Source organism: Hyperoodon ampullatus, assembly GCF_949752795.1.
Source record: "Hyperoodon ampullatus genome assembly, chromosome: 12".
Taxonomy (NCBI): Eukaryota; Metazoa; Chordata; class Mammalia; order Artiodactyla; family Ziphiidae; genus Hyperoodon; species Hyperoodon ampullatus.
Genome location: NC_136925.1, coordinates 55,290,002 through 55,307,867, shown reverse-complemented (window position 1 = coordinate 55,307,867; position 17,866 = coordinate 55,290,002). Strand labels below are relative to the sequence as shown.

General features: G+C 32.9%; 1 protein-coding gene across 1 annotated transcript in view; it reads left to right on the top strand.

Moving 5' to 3' along the window:
- Positions 1-1,116: 1,116 nt before the first annotated feature.
- THEMIS (thymocyte selection associated) overlaps positions 1,117-17,866 on the top strand; it is a gene marked incomplete at its 3' end in the record, with an annotated part of 173,876 nt that continues 157,126 nt past the window's right edge. Inside the window, exon 1 of the mRNA XM_079716156.1 lies at positions 1,117-1,216. Coding sequence (XP_079572282.1) covers positions 1,126-1,216 — 91 coding nt within the window. The 5' untranslated portion in view covers positions 1,117-1,125. The remainder of the gene's footprint in view (positions 1,217-17,866) is intronic.

The window sequence follows — 17,866 nt, the reverse complement described above, 5'->3', positions numbered from 1 at the left end:
ATGCAGCTTCTTAGCTTCTTTCACTGTATTTATACCAACCAGTGTTCTTTTGGTCACCCTTAAAGAGACTTTAAAAATACCACCTTGAACTGTATACTCTAGCTCTAAAATATTGTCTTATTTAAATACAAAGACAGGGAGTGGAAGATTTTTAAGAGATTTATTTTTATGAGGCTTTTCTTTCTTCCTTTGACTTTGGTCATCCTCACCCCTCCCCACTGCAAATTTGGACCTCATGATCAGAATTGTAGAATTTTGGCCTTAGAAGAAATGATACAATTTATTTGACTCTAACTTTTTCTCCATTAAATAAATGAGACAAATGAGGGACAGAGAAGACAAGGCTGACGTCACCTGTAAGTCAAAAGCAGAGCTAAACCCAGGAAATTCAGGTTTCCTAATAATGGATTTAGATACTTTCACTATAGTGCGACGATTAGAAAATTAATATTAATTTACTGTATCACTTTGCATAGTGCACTCCTCCCCCACTCTCCTTTAATATTCAGTTTTAATGTGGAAGAATAAAAGTGGTTTTGATCCCCTCTCTTCAGAGTATCAGATTTCTGAAAAGAGCTGACACAAAGCACTTTCGTAACCAAATTTAATATAAAAGCACTGAGAGTATGCAAATAAAGCACAGAGCCAAACTTTAGAAGTGAAGTAAAGAGATAAAGAATTAATACGGTGCCCTTTTTAAGATTGGACTTTAGTCCTGAATTCCTGTTCTTTCCTGGTTGACAAACCAGAAGCAACCGTGACCTCAAACATCCTAGCCCCTGCTTGAGATGCACACCTGGACCAGCGACAAAGAGAGCTACTTGTCAGTTTTCGCTTTTTTGGCAGTGTCTGTTCAGATATGCTCACCACACCCCCATCCTGTTCTACTTCAGTGTTAAAAGGAAATGAAGCCACAGTGAGAACTAAAAAGAGATGAAACACCTTTTGTCCCCTGCCTTCTCACTGCCCTCCCCACACAGAGCTACTCCACCCAAGTCGGGCTCCAGTGTGACATTCCTGCCTGAGAAAGGAATGATGAGGTGAGACTACAGTTGCAGACAAGTGACACCCAGAAGCCAAAAGCTTCTGTAAGTACCAGGTCTGCACAAGACCCAAGCCAAAGCAATGGCATTGTCGCTGGAAGAATTCATCCACTCCCTTGACCTCAGGACCCTCCCCAGGGTCCTAGAAATCCAGTCAGGCTTCTATTTTGAAGGTAAGCACCTTCCCATCTCTGGCTAGAAAGTGCTCATAAGGTATATACTCTTGGGAATTTTAGTGGAAATTTTTAACAGAATATATGAATTCTGTTAGAGGAAAGGTGGTCATCAGGGAAAGTAATTAACTGAGGAATGGTCGAGACCCAATAGTATTGGAGAAAGAAGAAATGAGATAGGACTCTGGGGGTGGATAGGGACTAGGAATTGAGTGAAGCTTCTTGGCCTTCAAATAGTTCAACACGAATGATGAATTATTTCTGCCTTTTCTTTGAAATTGGTTGTAACTCGAGTGAAAAGTTAAGTTTTCCATATCTATGTTTCTAGAATATAAAATATAGTTTTAAAAAAAGCAACTATTAAAAGCACAGCATTTAGAAAGAAAAATTCACCAAACTCTTAACCACTTCTAAAAGTTGCTTGTATCAGCGCTTCTCTCACTCTTTCTGTAGTGGCCTAACTTCCAATTTCTTAAATAATGGCATTCTTATTTGAAGGTATAGAAGTTAATGTTTACTAATTGCAAGGTAATTTTTAAAGAATCTATGGCAGAGTTCTAAAGTCAGAGTTCAGCTAAGATTATTGAATAAGTTAGTATGCCTTGTTGTAACTTACTGTATTAATTCAGTAAAAGAGCATTAAGACCTACAACACATACAACACATACCCTAGAATATTTAAGCAGTGGTTTGAATACACGTAAGACAGAGTCATTTTCTGGGCAAATATGCATTTTTGGTTCCCAGAGTCGTAGAATTGAGGCAGTAGTAGAGTTAAATACAGACAAACTACTGGGAAGATGAAGAATTTTTGGTAGGCAAATCTTTCCCTTTTATAGACAAAATAATTTTTTAGGTATTATGAAATAAAACAAAGCTTGACAAATGTCAGACCCAGTTCATACACACACACACACACACACAAAAGCACACATACACACACCTGTAGGCAATGAATTGGTGCAGGCAGCCTTCAGTTTTATATAGACCGTTTTGTTTAATTCATTTGTAAATTGATTATTTTGAATCAGACCATATTTTTCCATATATATAATATCATGAAATGTATCTTTGTTCTTAAGCTGGCCCCAAGTCATTTTCTTGTCTCATTTTTTTGTGCTTTTGAGGTTTCTCATAAGAAAGTTCTTCTTCATGTTCGGTTTACAAAGATATTTTCCTATTTTATTTTATATCAACTTTACAGTTTTATATTTCACATTTAATTTTTAAACTATGCCATGAAGGGGAGAGGGATCCAATTTTAGCTTTTTTCTGTATAGTAACCACAATGTCTCAGCACCATTTACTAAGCTAGTTATCCTTTCACCTTTGATTTGTGTTGTTGTCTTAAAATTATGCTCACATCTGGGTTGGTCTGTCTCTGAAATATCTCTTCTATGTCATTAGTCTGTATTTTCTCAATTGTGTTGAAGCATTATTTTTGTAACTATGGCTCTAGAATAATAGTTCATGTAGAAACCAATCTCTTGTTTTTACTCCTTTATTCTAAGTTGATGTAGCTATTCATAGACCTTTCAAACATGTCTTTAAATAAATCAACTGATTACTTTAAAAATCCAACTGAAATTTGTATTGGATTATATTGATTTTATAGATTAACTTGGGAAGAATTGAGTCTTACACTAAGTCTTACTAAAGAACATAGTCTCTCCATGTGTTCAGACTATCTTCATCTTTTAATACTTTACTATTATGTTATACCTCAATTAAGAGAAAGAAGCATACACCTTGATGAATTTTCACAAATTAAGTACATTCATGTAACCACCATCATGGTCAAGAAATAGAAACTTACAAGTATTCTGGAAGTTCCATCTTATACCCTTTCTCAATCATTATCCACATTCCTCCCCAAAAGTAACCATTATCATGAATTTTGCCCATGTATGAACTTTATATTAATGGAAAATTATAATATGTATCTTTTTATGTTTGACATATCTGTTAATATTATCTTTGTAAAATTAATCCATGCTCTTCTATATAGCTTATTTATTCCAGTGTGTATAATATTCCATTGGATGAATATATCACAATTTATTTATCCATTCCACTACTAATGGACATTTGGATTATTTCCAGTTGGAGATGTCAACAGTAATGTTGTCATGAACATTCTTGTACATGTGTGTTCACATGTGTATAGCATTCAACTGGGTGTATAAATGAGAGGAATTGCCACATCACACAGTGTGTATATGTTCAGCCTGGGTAGGTAATGGAAAACAAGTTTCCTAAGTACTAATAGTTATACCACTTTACATTCCTACCAGCAGAATATGAGAGCTCTAATTAACCCATATTTTTGACAATACTTGATATTATCAGTCTTTTAAAAATAATTGAGATTTAATTTAGGTATAACATTGTATTAGTTTCAGGTATACAAAATAATGATTCAATATTTGTATGTATAGCAAAATGATCACCACAGTAGGTCTAGTTAACATTTATTACCACATGTAATTACAATTTTTTTCTTGTGATGAGGACGTCTAAGATTTACTTTCTTAGCAACTTTCAGAACCTGGCTGTCTCCTCAAAAGCCAAGGATTTAATTATGTAAGTGATAAGCATTGGGTTTTTAAAAAATCTCCCTGATGATTAAAAATGCAGCCAAATTTGAGAACTACTACTGTAAAATTGGTTCTCCCATTTGTTATTAGCAGTGCATTGGTTTAGAGAGAATTCACATCATTTTAAATGAAGTCTTCTGATCCATGAACCTAGTATATCTGTCTAGTTATATGAATAGACCTCTTTTCACTCCTGTCAATAACATTTTATAATTTTTATTTGTGGAGTTCTTACATTTCTATTTCAGATTTATTCTTAGTTATTTGATTTTTTAAATTCCATTATAAGTGGTATCTTTTGAAGTTTTCATTTTTTCTTTGTTGTGTTTGTTGAATTCTAAGAATATATCTTTAGATTATTTTAGATTTGTTATATACACATTTAAGTTTTCTGTGTATATTGATTGAATCTTATGTCTTCTTTCCAATGATTGTACTTTATTTTCCTTCAGTTGAAGTACTAGCTAGTGCTTCTAGTATAATATTGAATAAGAGTAATGATAAAGGACCTCCTTGTCCCACTCACAACCATAGAGAGAAAGTTTTAATAATTTATCATTAAATATAATGTTTGTTTTAGTTTAAAGAAGTTTCTAGTTTTTTACCAGTTTTTTAAAAAGTCATGAATGTATGTTTAATTTATCAAATATTTTTCTATAACTTTTGTGATAATATGATTTTTTACATTGACGTTTTTTGAATGTTAAGCCATTTATTTGTGGAATAAAATCAATTTGGTGATATATCACTGAATTCAGTTTATTAGTTGTAAAGAACTTTTATATTTCTTTTAGGGTTGAAATTGGCTTATAATTTTTATTTCTTATAACATCCTACCGAGGTTTTTGTGTTATGTTGAAATTATAGAACTTCTTGGTTAAGTCTTTTTCTCTCCTTCTAAAGATATTATATAAATTAGATGTCATTTTTTATTTAAATATTTAGTAGAATTCCAAATGAAGCCATTCTGAGCTGGGATTTCTAAATTAGACATGTTTTTAATTATGACTTCAGTTTTTTAAACAGTAAGGTCTTCCCATCCATGAGCATAGTTTATCTCTCATTAAAACAAACAAACAAACAAAAAGCTCATTTTTTGGATCATGTATTAGAATTTTAAAAATATGTCTCCATAGAGATCTTGTGTATTCTAAGCTAGTTCCAAGAATGCAGACACGTACACATACTATATTACTATGTTGATAGATATCGTATTTCCTCTGTTCTCACTGGTTACCACTGAAGTGCAAAAATGCAGGTGAATATTATTAGCAGTACTGATGAACTCTCATTAATTCTCGTAGTTTATCTTTTTTATTTCTCTGGTTTTTCTAAATAGATATTGATGTCATTAGAAAATATCGAGTTGTGTCTCTTCCCTACTATGTTCTACAACTGTCCGTTTTTTCTTACCTTCATAGTATAGTCCAGGGCCTCCAGTACTGTGTTAAATAATGGGAATTCTGAATCATAAAGAAAATGCATCTAAAATTCCTCCATTAAGTATAATGCTCTAGAACTGGTGTTTAACTATCACTAAATTAAGCAAGTTCCTATCTATTCCTTTCTAGGTATTTTCATAATAAATAGGTATTGAACTTAATACTGTATCATTGACTAAGATAATAACGTGGTTTGGTTTCTTTAGTCTGCTAATGTAAATTACCTTTAAAGACTTTTCAAATTGAAGGATCCTTTCATATTATACATATATACATTTGAAATACAGTGTAGGAGTTTGATATTATATTTAAGATTTTTGTATTTGATCGTAATTGAAATGAGCTAATAGACTCATCTTCTATTTTAGATTCAAGATAACACTAGCTTTCTAAAATGAGCTACATAGATTTTGTTGTTTTCTATTTTCTGAGATATTTTCAAAAAAAAGAAATGGGCTTTAAACACTTCCTTTAATTTGGTAGAATTCTGTAAGAACTACTGGACATGGAATTTTTTGGAGGGAAATCAGAATTTGGTTTTGTTAAAATTCTCTGTTGTTTTGCTTCTCTCATTGATTTCTGACTTGATCTTCATTATTTTCTTGCATCCTCTGTTTTCTCTCTTGCTCCTTTTCTAGCTTCCTAGTTTAAATCACAGTCATTTTAAAAACGTTTCTTGCTTCTTGGTAAGTGTGCTTAAACCTGTATTTTTCTCGAAATATTTCTTTGTTTCCCATAAATTTTGCCATGTAGTATTTTCACTCTTACTCAGTTCTAAGAACATTTTTTCCTTTTAAATCCAATGGCTATTTATTTAATTTACTGATAATATAAAATTTCCTTTAGCTGTTCTTTGCTTTTAATTACTAATTCTATTGTATGTTGTTAGAGAACAATAGTCTGTATTATATTATTGTTCCTTTGAAATTGATTCAGGCTTCCTTTATGACATGAAACATGTCCTATTTTGGAAATATTTCATATGAGCTCAAAAAAGCATGTTTTGTTGTTTAGTACACTATCTCTCTATATATACCAAATAGCTTGTTTTTAATTGTTTTGTTCAGATCTTGCTCTCACTGCTTATTTTTCTTCTACTTTACCTGTCATTTTCTGAGAGGGTTATGTGAAATAGTCCTTCAGCAGTTCATTTTTCTAGTTCACTCCTCATTTCTTTCTATCTTTTGTTCCATCATATTTTTGAGGTTTAGTTGTTGCATGTCCTTATGCTATGAGGGTTATATCTTCAACTCTATTATTATCATCCTTTTCCCTATATAGCTATTAAGCCCTATTTTGTTTGATAATCATATTGCTACTCCAGTTTTTGTCTGGAATATTTTTTTCTAAGCATTTATTTCCATTTTTTTGGTGTCTCTTGTTTTAAGTGCAAGGAAACATATTCTTCCTCCTCTTGATGCTTCTCGTGTTGGTGCAGGCAGTGGAACCAGGCTTCACCCGTGCTGTGGTGATGACTCCATGACAGGAGGTTTTTGGGGAATGGAGGTTTGAAGGAACTTGAGGAAGGCGACATGAAGTCATGTAAGGTTCTGTGGTACTGGATTGAGTACTCCCAGTTTACAACAACAATGATAATAGGCAGCATGATACACTCAATAGCATGTTGCTCAGGCACTTATTGGATTGCCCTACCTCATGAGATAAGGCATAGATCTGTGTGTTATAAACTCAGGACTTGGCCTCCTGACTGTTTACACATGAGAGATGATTTCATGGTCAACTTACAACATTCAACATTTGCTTTGTCCCTCTCTTAAGAAAAAAAAAGCTTCATCATAACCTTGAAAATTGATGTGAAGTTTTTTTTTTGATGTGAAGATCAATTGAGCTATTGTATACAAAATAGTTAGCAAAATGGCTGACCAATAGAAATCTTGCAGTAAATCTTAACTATTATTATTGTGATTACCATAATATTGGCGTATTATGAGGAAAACTGATCAACCATTTCTAAAAAGTAAAACTAATTTGAATTCCGCTACTGCTGCATATCCCAACATAAGTTAAAATGGAGAAAAAATACTAAAAGTTAAAATATTAACAATAAAAGTGCTCAAAGAAGCCACAGAAGAATATTAAACTAGGGACTCTAAAAGATGAAAACATCGAATTTATGAAATAGAAAACTTCCTTCTTGAAAAAAAATTACATAAATGTGGATGAAAGACAAACTACAAACTGGGAAAATATTCACAATATATATAGCAGATAGAATGTAAATATCCTCAGTGTATAAGGAATTTATTAAATAACAATAAACAAACCTGAATATAAAATTTTTAAATGGGAAAAAGATATAAAAGGCAGCTTACATGCCAGAATCATATAAAATTTTTCAAATTTACTAACAATAAAATACAAATAAAGCACTAAATCACTCAGTCATTTCTTAGGTCACAGATATTAAAAATCCACAAAACCCAATGTAGGTGTGAATGTGTAGAAATGAGGGGAGGCACAGGCGGTGGGTGTGTAAATGGTTACAGACTTTTTAGGTCTCAACTGGGCAATAAGCATCCACATATAACATGTACATAAACATCTGACCTCTAGAAAGTAACTTAAAATATAATTACAAAAAGCAAAAATGATTATATTACAATGATCATAGCAGCATGTTTTATAGACAAACATCAAGTGAGCCTCAGCATGGACTAGCTTATATAAATTACAATAACACATTATCAAGCATTGTTCAAAAGCCTAGAATCATGGAGGGGATGGGGTAAGCCACTACCCTATTGGAGCTTATGTTCCAGTGGCTGGAACAAATGACAAACAACCCACAGGTTTAAAATATACACAAGTACCATGAAGATCTAAATAGGTAGAGAGTAAAGCAAAGCAGAGGGAAGAGATGATCTTTTGATAGGGTGATCAGGGCAGATATCTCTGATGAGATGAAATTTGAGCAGAGGCCAGAATAAACTAAGCTAATGAGCCTTACACATTTCTGGAAGAACATTTCTGCTGAGGACAGAGCAAGTGCAAACCACATAACAGATTTCTTCATCTAATTAAGAAAGAGGAGACAGGATAAAGCAGAGCAATTGAAGGGAAGTGTAGTGGGAGATGAGGCTGAGGACGTGGGGATGTACAAATTTTGTAGGCCTTAAAGGCCATGGAACACATAATTTAGTACAGAGTGGGGCTGGGGAAGCAGGTGGAGACCTCTAAGATAAAATGATCAGGGAAGGCCACTCTAAAGAGCTGATTTAGTAGCAGAGACCTGAATGCTTAGAAGGAATCAGACAAGAAAATATCCAGGAGATAAGTGTTCCAAACAGAGTGAACAGCTAGTGCAAACATTTGGGGACCCAAAGGGGCTTAGTCTGAGGAAGAGAAAAATATCCCTGTACCTTGAACATACAGAAGAAAGCAGAGAGGAAATCTTATGAGAAGAGGTTTAAGGAGTGGGCAAGAGCATTTCAAGGAGTTTAGATTTTATCAGTGCTAATGACCAGTTTGCAGCAAGAGATTGACAGGACCTGATCACCTTTTTAGGAGAATCATTGGCTGCTCTGGTGTTAGTGGGGCAAAAGTGGGTTGAGACACATTAGGACCATGTAATAATCCAGAAGAGAGATCATGGTGCCTTCATTCAGCTGGAAGAGAAATGACCAATCTAGGATATGCTTTGGAGGTAGAAATGTCAAGACTTGCTAATGGATTTGATATGAGGTGTGAGGAAGGGGAAGACTAAAGGATGCATGGGAGGACTTTGACCTAAATGATTAGGTTTGTGCATTTGACAAAGTTGTGAAGATCTGGGGAGAGAGAGTTTTGGTGGAAAAAATAAATTATATATAATTTATTTTTATTTATAATATAAACCTTAATAAATCAGTTTCTTTATTGATATTTATGGTCATTCTAAGGCATACAAAATAATTAAAATTGTAAGAGGATAAAGTAAATATAAAATTAATAGTATTTTAAACAATTTAAATTTTTATTAATAATAAAACCCGTTTTCTCTCATAAAAGTTAACTTTGTTATAACATATTAACTATTATTGAACATTATTGAAAATATTAAACATTTCCATTACTGAATACTTCAATATTTATAAAAATGTTGATTTAATATGGTGATAGACTGATTCAAAGACATAGCTCTAATGTATTTATTTCAGTACTTGTAAATAATAGCTCTTAAAGATATCTTATAAAGGTCCAGTATACAGCATGTATACACCATATAAAATATATGCTTAGGGAAGATTTATCATTAATGTTGGTGGCCATCAATCCATATGTGAAGTAACCTTCTTTATAAATCTGGTTTTGGCAGTTTCTTTAGACAGCAATTGTATGTAGCTGATGACAAGTTTGTACTAGGAATAGAAGTGTCATTCTGCCATCTTCTTGATAGGGTCTGCAATTTTCAGTTCTCAGATGTCTCTGTAGGCATCTTACAAAGTTATTGTCTATTTTGTGAGAGTTGAAATTAGATTATAATAATTCTTAAAACAACTTTACTTGACACATGTAAAATCCATTATATGGAAGTATTGCAAGTATATGAATGAATTAGGACAATTCTTTTAACTCTCATTCTTTTGGAATTCCCAATCTGTCTCAATATATTGTGGACTATACATATCATGTGACCATCTGGTGTAGGAATAAATTAAGATTTCTTTATTATTAAATACTAATGGAGTTTAAAATTAAATTTTAGAAAACCTTTGTATTAAATATTAGTATAGGTTAATTTTGTTTATATAAAAATGAGTATGAATTGAAGGTCTAATATTTTCTTCTCTTATCTCACATCTTGTAAAAATAATTATCATAGATTTTTCTCTTTCTTTCAAGTACATCATAGAATTGGACTTCCCTACACTTTTGTGGCCATAGGACTTGCATTGGCCAATGTAATGAGAGCAGAGATAAGGTGTATCATTTTGGACTGATGCTTTAAGAACTAGTTCATAATTTAACATATTTCATCCTGGTAGATCATGTCAAAATGGAGCCTTCAACAGTCTGGGTCCCTAAGTAACTATAATTATTAGAGACCCTGCCCTTACCCACTTGAACTGGACATGTAATGAAATGAGAAATACACCTTTGTTACTTTAACCTCTGAGAATTTGAGGTTGTTCGTTATCTCAGCATAACAAAATTTCCTTACTGATATAAGTTATATTTATTATGACTGGAACTGTACTTACTATCAGTTAAAAAAATTAGACATTAGACATTCTGGAGAGAGTCATATAATGCCAGGAAAGTTAGTTGGTAATAATGTTACCGCGTGTTTATGGAAAGGTGAGTTCGCCACTCTGTATTCAGGAAATATCTGTTGCTTCTTTGACTATTCTGCATATTGCTAACATTACCATCTATCACTATTTTTTTTTTTTTTTTTTTTTTTTTTGCGGTATACGGGCCTCTCACTGTTGTGGCCTCTCCCGCTGTGGAGCGCAGGCTCAGCAGCCGTGGCTCATGGGCCTAGCCGCTCCGCGGCATGTGGGATCTTCCCAGACCGGGGCACGAACCCCTGTCCCCTGCATCGTCAGGTGGACTCTCAACCACTGTGCTACCAGAGAAGCCCTACCATCTATCACTATTTACTTCATATATGTAACCAGTTTGGTGTTGACTTAAAATTTTTGCAAAAACAAAGTTTGTTTGCATTATGATCTTGTTCAATGAACTGGATATTGAAAAAAATTCTATTTTTCTCTATAGAAATAATACGTGCACATGGCTAGAAAGTTGGACAAAGTAGAAGCACAAATATTCAATAACTTCATCAAATAGAGAGAAATATGATTAACATTTTGATGTATTATCTTCTAATTTTTTTAAAAGTATGAATTAACTTTTAAAAGGAGAAAAATTGATGCCAATTTTCCCCCCATGCTTTATCCAGAATATCACCACTCGCACTGCAACCTCCATCTTCCCCCTTGGTTCAAATCATCATAACTTATTGCCAGGATTATCAAAATAGCCACCTAATTTGTCTCCCTACTTCTCTTTCACTCCTGAAGTCTATTCTCATAGCATCCAGAGTCATGCTTTTAAGTGGTATGCCAGATTATGCCATTCCTCTGTTAAAGAACCTCCTATAGCTCTCCCATTTTTTCTTAAAATAAGGACCTTACAATGGGTAATAAGGCCTTTTATTTTTCTCTCCTTACTCCCATTATTTCTTTGAGTTTATTGTTTACTAATCTTCTCCTTCTTGCCGCACTGACCTCCTCACTGTTCCTCAAACTTGAGGTTGTGCTCCAGCCTTAAAGCTTTGCTCACACTCTTCCCTTGGGTTGGCAAGCTCTTCAACCAGATGTCAACTTGGCTAACTCCTTTCTCTGTGAGGCTTACCTGACCACCCTATTTAATACTGCAAATTTTCTGTTCCTCCTTCGCTATATTCCCTATCCTCATTATTATATTCTTCATTTTTTTTGAACCAAAACACTATCTTCTTCTTATATATCATGTAGGTTATTATTTATTGTTTATTTTTCTATCCTTTCCCATTAGATTTTTCTTACAGCTTAATTGATGTATAATTTTTTTTTTTTTCGGTACGCGGGCCTCTCACTGTTGTGGCCTCTCCTGTTGCGGAGCACAGGCTCCAGATGCACAGGCTCAGCGGCCATGGTTCACGGGCCTAGCCGCTCCACGGCATGTGGGATCTTCCCGGACCGGGGCACGAACCCGTGTCCCTTGCATCGGCAGGCGGACTCTCAACCACTGCGCCACCAGGGAAGCCCGATGTATAATTTTTTAAACCATAAAATTCATCCATTATAGGTGTTCAATTCAATGATTTTTAGTAAATTTATAGAGTTGTGCAACCACCACCAATTTTAGACTATTTCCATCACCTCAAAGAAGTCCCTTGAGCTATTTGCCAATCATTATTGCTTACATTTCCAGCCCCAGGCAACCACTGCTCTGCTTTCTATCTATAAATTTGCCTTTCCCAGACATTTCATATAAAATAAATCACACAGTATGTAGTCTTTTGAAACTAACTTCTTTTACTTAGCTCAATGTTTTTAAGGTTCATCTATGTTGGAGCATATATTAATATTCTGGTGTGTTTTTGTTGCTAAATAGTATTTTATGTATGGATATACCACATTTTGTTTATCCAACACCAGTTAAAGGTCATTTGTATTATTTCCCTTTGGAGATAACATGAATAATGTACCATTTTATGTTCCCATTTACAATGTATTTGGATTCCAATTTCTCCAAATCCTTACTAAAACTTGGTACTATCTTTTGTATTATAGCCAAAGGTATCTCATAGTAGTTTTAATTTCATTTCCTTAATGACAAGTGATATTGAACATTTTTTTCTTGTGCTTATAAGCAATTTATTTGTCTTTTTTGAAATAAAATGTCTCTTTTTTTTTGCCAATCTTTGTCCTCTTGTTATTGAGCTATAAGACTTATTTCTGTATTCTGGATATTTGATTTGCAAATATTTTCAGTTATATAATTGAAAATATTTTCTTCCCTTCTGTGGCTTGTCTTTTCACTTTCATAATATTATCTTTTGAAACAAAAAGGTTTTAAATTTAGAAGCCCAATTATCAATTTTTTTTAGGGCTCATACTTTTGTTATCATGTTACCTAACCCCAAGTCACAAAAATTTCCTCCTGTTTTGTGTTGGGGGCCTACCAGATCACTCCCAGTCTTGTTGATTTTCTAGAAATACAGAACTCAGAAAACCTGTTATACTCAGAGTTATGGTTTATCACAGGGAATGAATAGAAACTAAAGCCAGCAAAGGAAAAAGGCATATATGGCAAGGTGTATGAGAAAACAGGCACGAACTGTCAGTTATCCTCTCCCAGTGAAGATACATGGATAGTGCTTAATTCTCCTAGCAATGATGTGTCACAACAAGGACAAAGTGTTTCCAGTTAGGGAAGCTCATCTGTGCCTTTGTGTCCAATGTTTTTATGGGAGCAGTTACATAGGCATTGAGGATTTGTGTGACTGACCTTAGCTACTGGGTCTCTAGGCCCTCTAGAGATTAAGTGGTATGATCCAGGACCCCAAGTGAACAAAAACAGGCATTCACCATAGATCACATTGTTCCCATAAACTATCTGGTGTGGCCCAAGATCCCAGATATACAGAAATACTCTATCTGGCAGGATATTCCAAGGGCTTAGATGTTATCTCTCAGGAGCCAAGCAAGGGATAGTCCTTTCTTGGAAATGTGCAGAGTTTGAACACCCCAAGTAATAGTTAACCCATTACCGCACAGTTTTTTTTTTTATAAGAGTTTTATCTTATCTTTAGATCTAAGATCCATTTGAGTTAGCCAGAATTTTCAAAAGCCTTAATTCCAAGTAACAGAAGAATTAATCAACTTTCTACACAGTTACAAAGCATGCAGGGGATGATTTAAGTACAACAAGCTCTCTCTAGCTGAGAGAGGTGAGGGGGTTAACCAAACAGATATCTGGGTGAATGGCTTTCCAAGTTGAGAGAATATCTTTAGCGAAGTATTACGGTGAGAGTGTGTTGGCATATTCCAGAAAAAGTGAGAAACCAGTAAGGCTGGAAGGAGGAGGAGAGTGAACAGAAATGATATCAGAGAGGAAATGGTGGAGAACCATATATGGTCCTTTTGGATATTGTAAGAGTTTTACTCTTAGAAGAATTGGGAACTTGGAGATATCAATCTACATTAGCAAAAACAACTAAAGCAATGCTAGAACTCTTCTCTTCACTATGGCTAGAGACTCCATTAGCCATTTCTTCTGTTTATCAAAAAGAATACTGATGAAACCACATGTACATTTGCAGAAGTCAGAGCATAGTTTTGCTTAAATAAGCCCATAAATATAATGTTCAGAAGTGCTTCTTATAGCAATTTTTAAATACCATGAAAATGTTCTTCCCTCTTGGGAAAAGTAAGATTTGGAGGAGGTAATATTTTTAAATATTGTGTTTTGAATATAGTAAATATCATATTTCTTTTTCCTGACAAAATATGTTAAAATCATTCCTTTAAATTGTATATCTACCTCCCTTCATTTCTTCCTTCTATCCTTCCTTCTACAAAATGAATAGAGTTTGATTCTTGCCCTTAAGGCCTCCTTAGGCCAGTGAAAGAAGATAGATTTTTAAAAAATCAATATTTGTGATACAATGTGAAAGGTGCTTTAATAGATATAAACTGTTTGGAGAACACTGGGAACTTACCACCCAAACAGCTTATCACACAAAAAACTTACCAAGAGGTGGTGATTTTTTTTTCTGCAGCCTATATAGAAGATGAGCAGGCAAATAAGAAAATTTCAGAATGAGAGAAAAGTGTTTAGATCATTATACAAGTTTGGAAATTCGAAATATGGTCCAAGAACAGCTCAGGGAATAATAGGTGATCAGATAATTTGTGGTCATATTTTAAGTGGCTTCTGAACTATAATAAGGATATTGAATTTATGCTGTAATCAATAGGAACCTTTAAAAGGATATTATTTTTATAATGTGTTTTCCTGACTGTAAAAAAGTAGATCACGTTCACTGTAAATTTGAAAATTATAGATAAAGCTAAAGAATTTCTGAAATGTTTAAGGCAAAAAAATCATCTCAGATGGTAGATTAGACATCCATTCCAATAGAGGTTTACTAGATGGATATGAGACAAACAACAAGGAGCTAATAGCAGCTACAAATAGAAGGGAAAAGACAGGATCGGTGGTCTTTTTGGGTAGAATATTCTGAACTTGACAATTTATGAGAAGCTGTGAGCAAGAGGGAGGGGTTGATGACAGACTGGAGGTTTCTGGGCTAAGTAAACGTGGTAGGTGATAAAAATATTACTTATAAGACTTGCCACAAGAGCAGCAGTCGTTTTGGAGATAGAGGCATGATTCAGTTACATTCCAAAGAGTATGAAGCTCCTGTCGGACATTCAGATGCAGATGAACAATAGCCCACAAAAATGTATGTCTGAAGTAAAAAGCATAGTAAAATTCTCAGATTTAATATTACAGAATAGTAAGTGCATGAAAGAAGTTTGTTTCAGGGATTGCCTTGTAGTCCATGTGTCAGGTCAGAAGAAATATGTGGATCTCAAAGAACACCAACATGGAAAATATGGATAGAGGAGGAGTTGGTCAAGCCAAAAAAAGAAAAAAGAAAAAAAAAGTCTCTGTTGGAGGAGAAACAGGAGAAAGTGGGCTAGTTTGTCAATGAAAATAAATGAATTAGAGCACTAGAATGAGAAAGTGTCAGAGATAAATGTTTGTTATCAGCACATAGTTTATGGTAGCTTAGTGATTATGATTATAGCTCTAAATACTGAAGGCTTATTATGGGCCAGGTATCTTTGTATAGATTTGGGTGTGTAAGCATATGTAATACATGTATAAATGTATTTTATATATGTATATGTCTATACATAAATGTATGTGAATATATCTAATACAACACATTAGCACAATTTAATTAAATAATACTTTATATATTCTCATCTATACACAAATTTAGTACAAGTACACATATATATTTAATCTTATTAAATTTTTTAATTAATTGTATTATAAAGATGTTTAATCCTTGGAGTTATCTGCTGAAATTATTATTATTATTTATATTTTCAAGTCACCTGTTTGCCTATTTGCCCCAGGGATAAAACTTATAGTGAAGTTTATTCTTGCTCTGCCTACCTGAAGAGTTTAAAAAATTCTATAGTGAATCTTATCCTTAGAGAACCATCAATGCTTTTAGAAATTTTATAACTATTTACTGTTTGACTATATAGTTGGGTTATAAACATACACAAGAAATAACTTGTATTAGATAAACATTTGTATTTTAATATCTTATTACTGGTTACAATTGCAGTTTGATAAGTATTGAAATATGACATTAAAAAATTAAACCAGTTAGACAAGTATATTGAATAACGATAGATAGTGAATTATGCATTATATGAACATGACTTTTATTAATTTGATGCATATATGAGTTCATATGGCAAAAAATTGTGCTATTTTAATGCCGACATAATTCTTTTATGGCTAATTGAATTTAATTTTCTTCAGTCTTAATTTAATCAGCTAGGGATATGGTAGTAAAATCAGCGAAAATTTGAAAATTATAGCATTGTATTCAACTTGCATTTATTCATATTTCATAGGCTTTAAATATTAGGACAAAAGAAAACTTTTTTCACTTTTTAATATGAATTCACAATATTGATAGTGGTTTATACAGACTCAAGAGGAATAAAATTATGTATAAATCTAATGAAATATGGCCTGTCACATTCTTAAAAAAGAATTTCAGCTAACTGAAAACAGAGCACCAGTATTTCTCTACATGAGCTTATATTTATCACGATTTATTAAAGACAATAATTACATTTCTACAGTAAAATTTGCTACATATTTATAATATATTCTGTTGAGCTTCACAGGTTTAAAACTACTCTTGATTCTAGATGACCTAAGTTCACAGAGAGTGAAAGTTGAATACTTTTTATATCTAAGCTTTAAAATTAAGTAAAACATTATATCCCAATATTTGAACTTGATAATATGATTTATAAAATAAATATAAATTTGCTCCATTTGTGTCAGTGGTATATGGTTGGACACTAAAATGACTGTCGGAATAGAACTTGGTAAACCTAAACGTTCAGTTTTATTTGAAAAAATGTTGATTTGGTAATATGCAAAAATTACATTCATTACGGCATAATCTTATTTGAAATGATGTTGAATTTTTTCCTATAAAAACTTTGGAATCATTTTTTATCTAAGGCTTAACACTTCTAAGAGCCAAATTGTAGCTGCTGTACAATTTGGCTCTTAGACTGCCTTTAGGCCATGCACTACAGATCAATGAATTACCCTTTTAGTATAATTAAACATTACATTTTAAAAAATAGAATCAAAATATTTGAAGTTTAAAAATGTAAAAGGGTTTTTAAAGTTTAGGACAATTTTGTGTTTATACTTGAACGGAACACATTTTTCCCTAAAACTTAGCTGAAGCAGGCCTTATTTTAGGAAAAATCCCTAAAATAGGTACATTAAAAACAAGCAAAAAAAGCTCAGATAAGATAATGTCAGTTGTATTATTTTCAAAAGCTGTGGAGGAAAATAACTGACAGCAAAATTTTTGTGTTGTTTACTTAAGTGGAAATGTTCCAAAATGTGGGCATTTTTGTACAATAATGGCACACGTTATTCACATCTATTGTAGAATGTTCATACTTAAAATTGTCTAACTTCATTGTTAAGTACCAACCTTGACTATGTAATAAAAATATAAAAAAATGGAGAGCTAGCCTATGTTTTTACATATAATCATATAAATATAGATTATTCATATACTTCCTTCATCTTATAAGTATAAAGACGTGACTAAGCAATAAATTAAGTAAAACTTGTATTTTTTATTGGATGCTAGATTTTCAACTGCTGTGAAATAGACATTTTGGTTAGGGTTATTAACTACCAAATTCATTTGAATAGATACAAATTTTCAGTCAATTATTTAACATTGAAAAACACTAAAGAAAAGAAAATGAAACAACTTTGCCTTATGTAGTAGTTTATACTTTTGTATACTATAATATTAATAA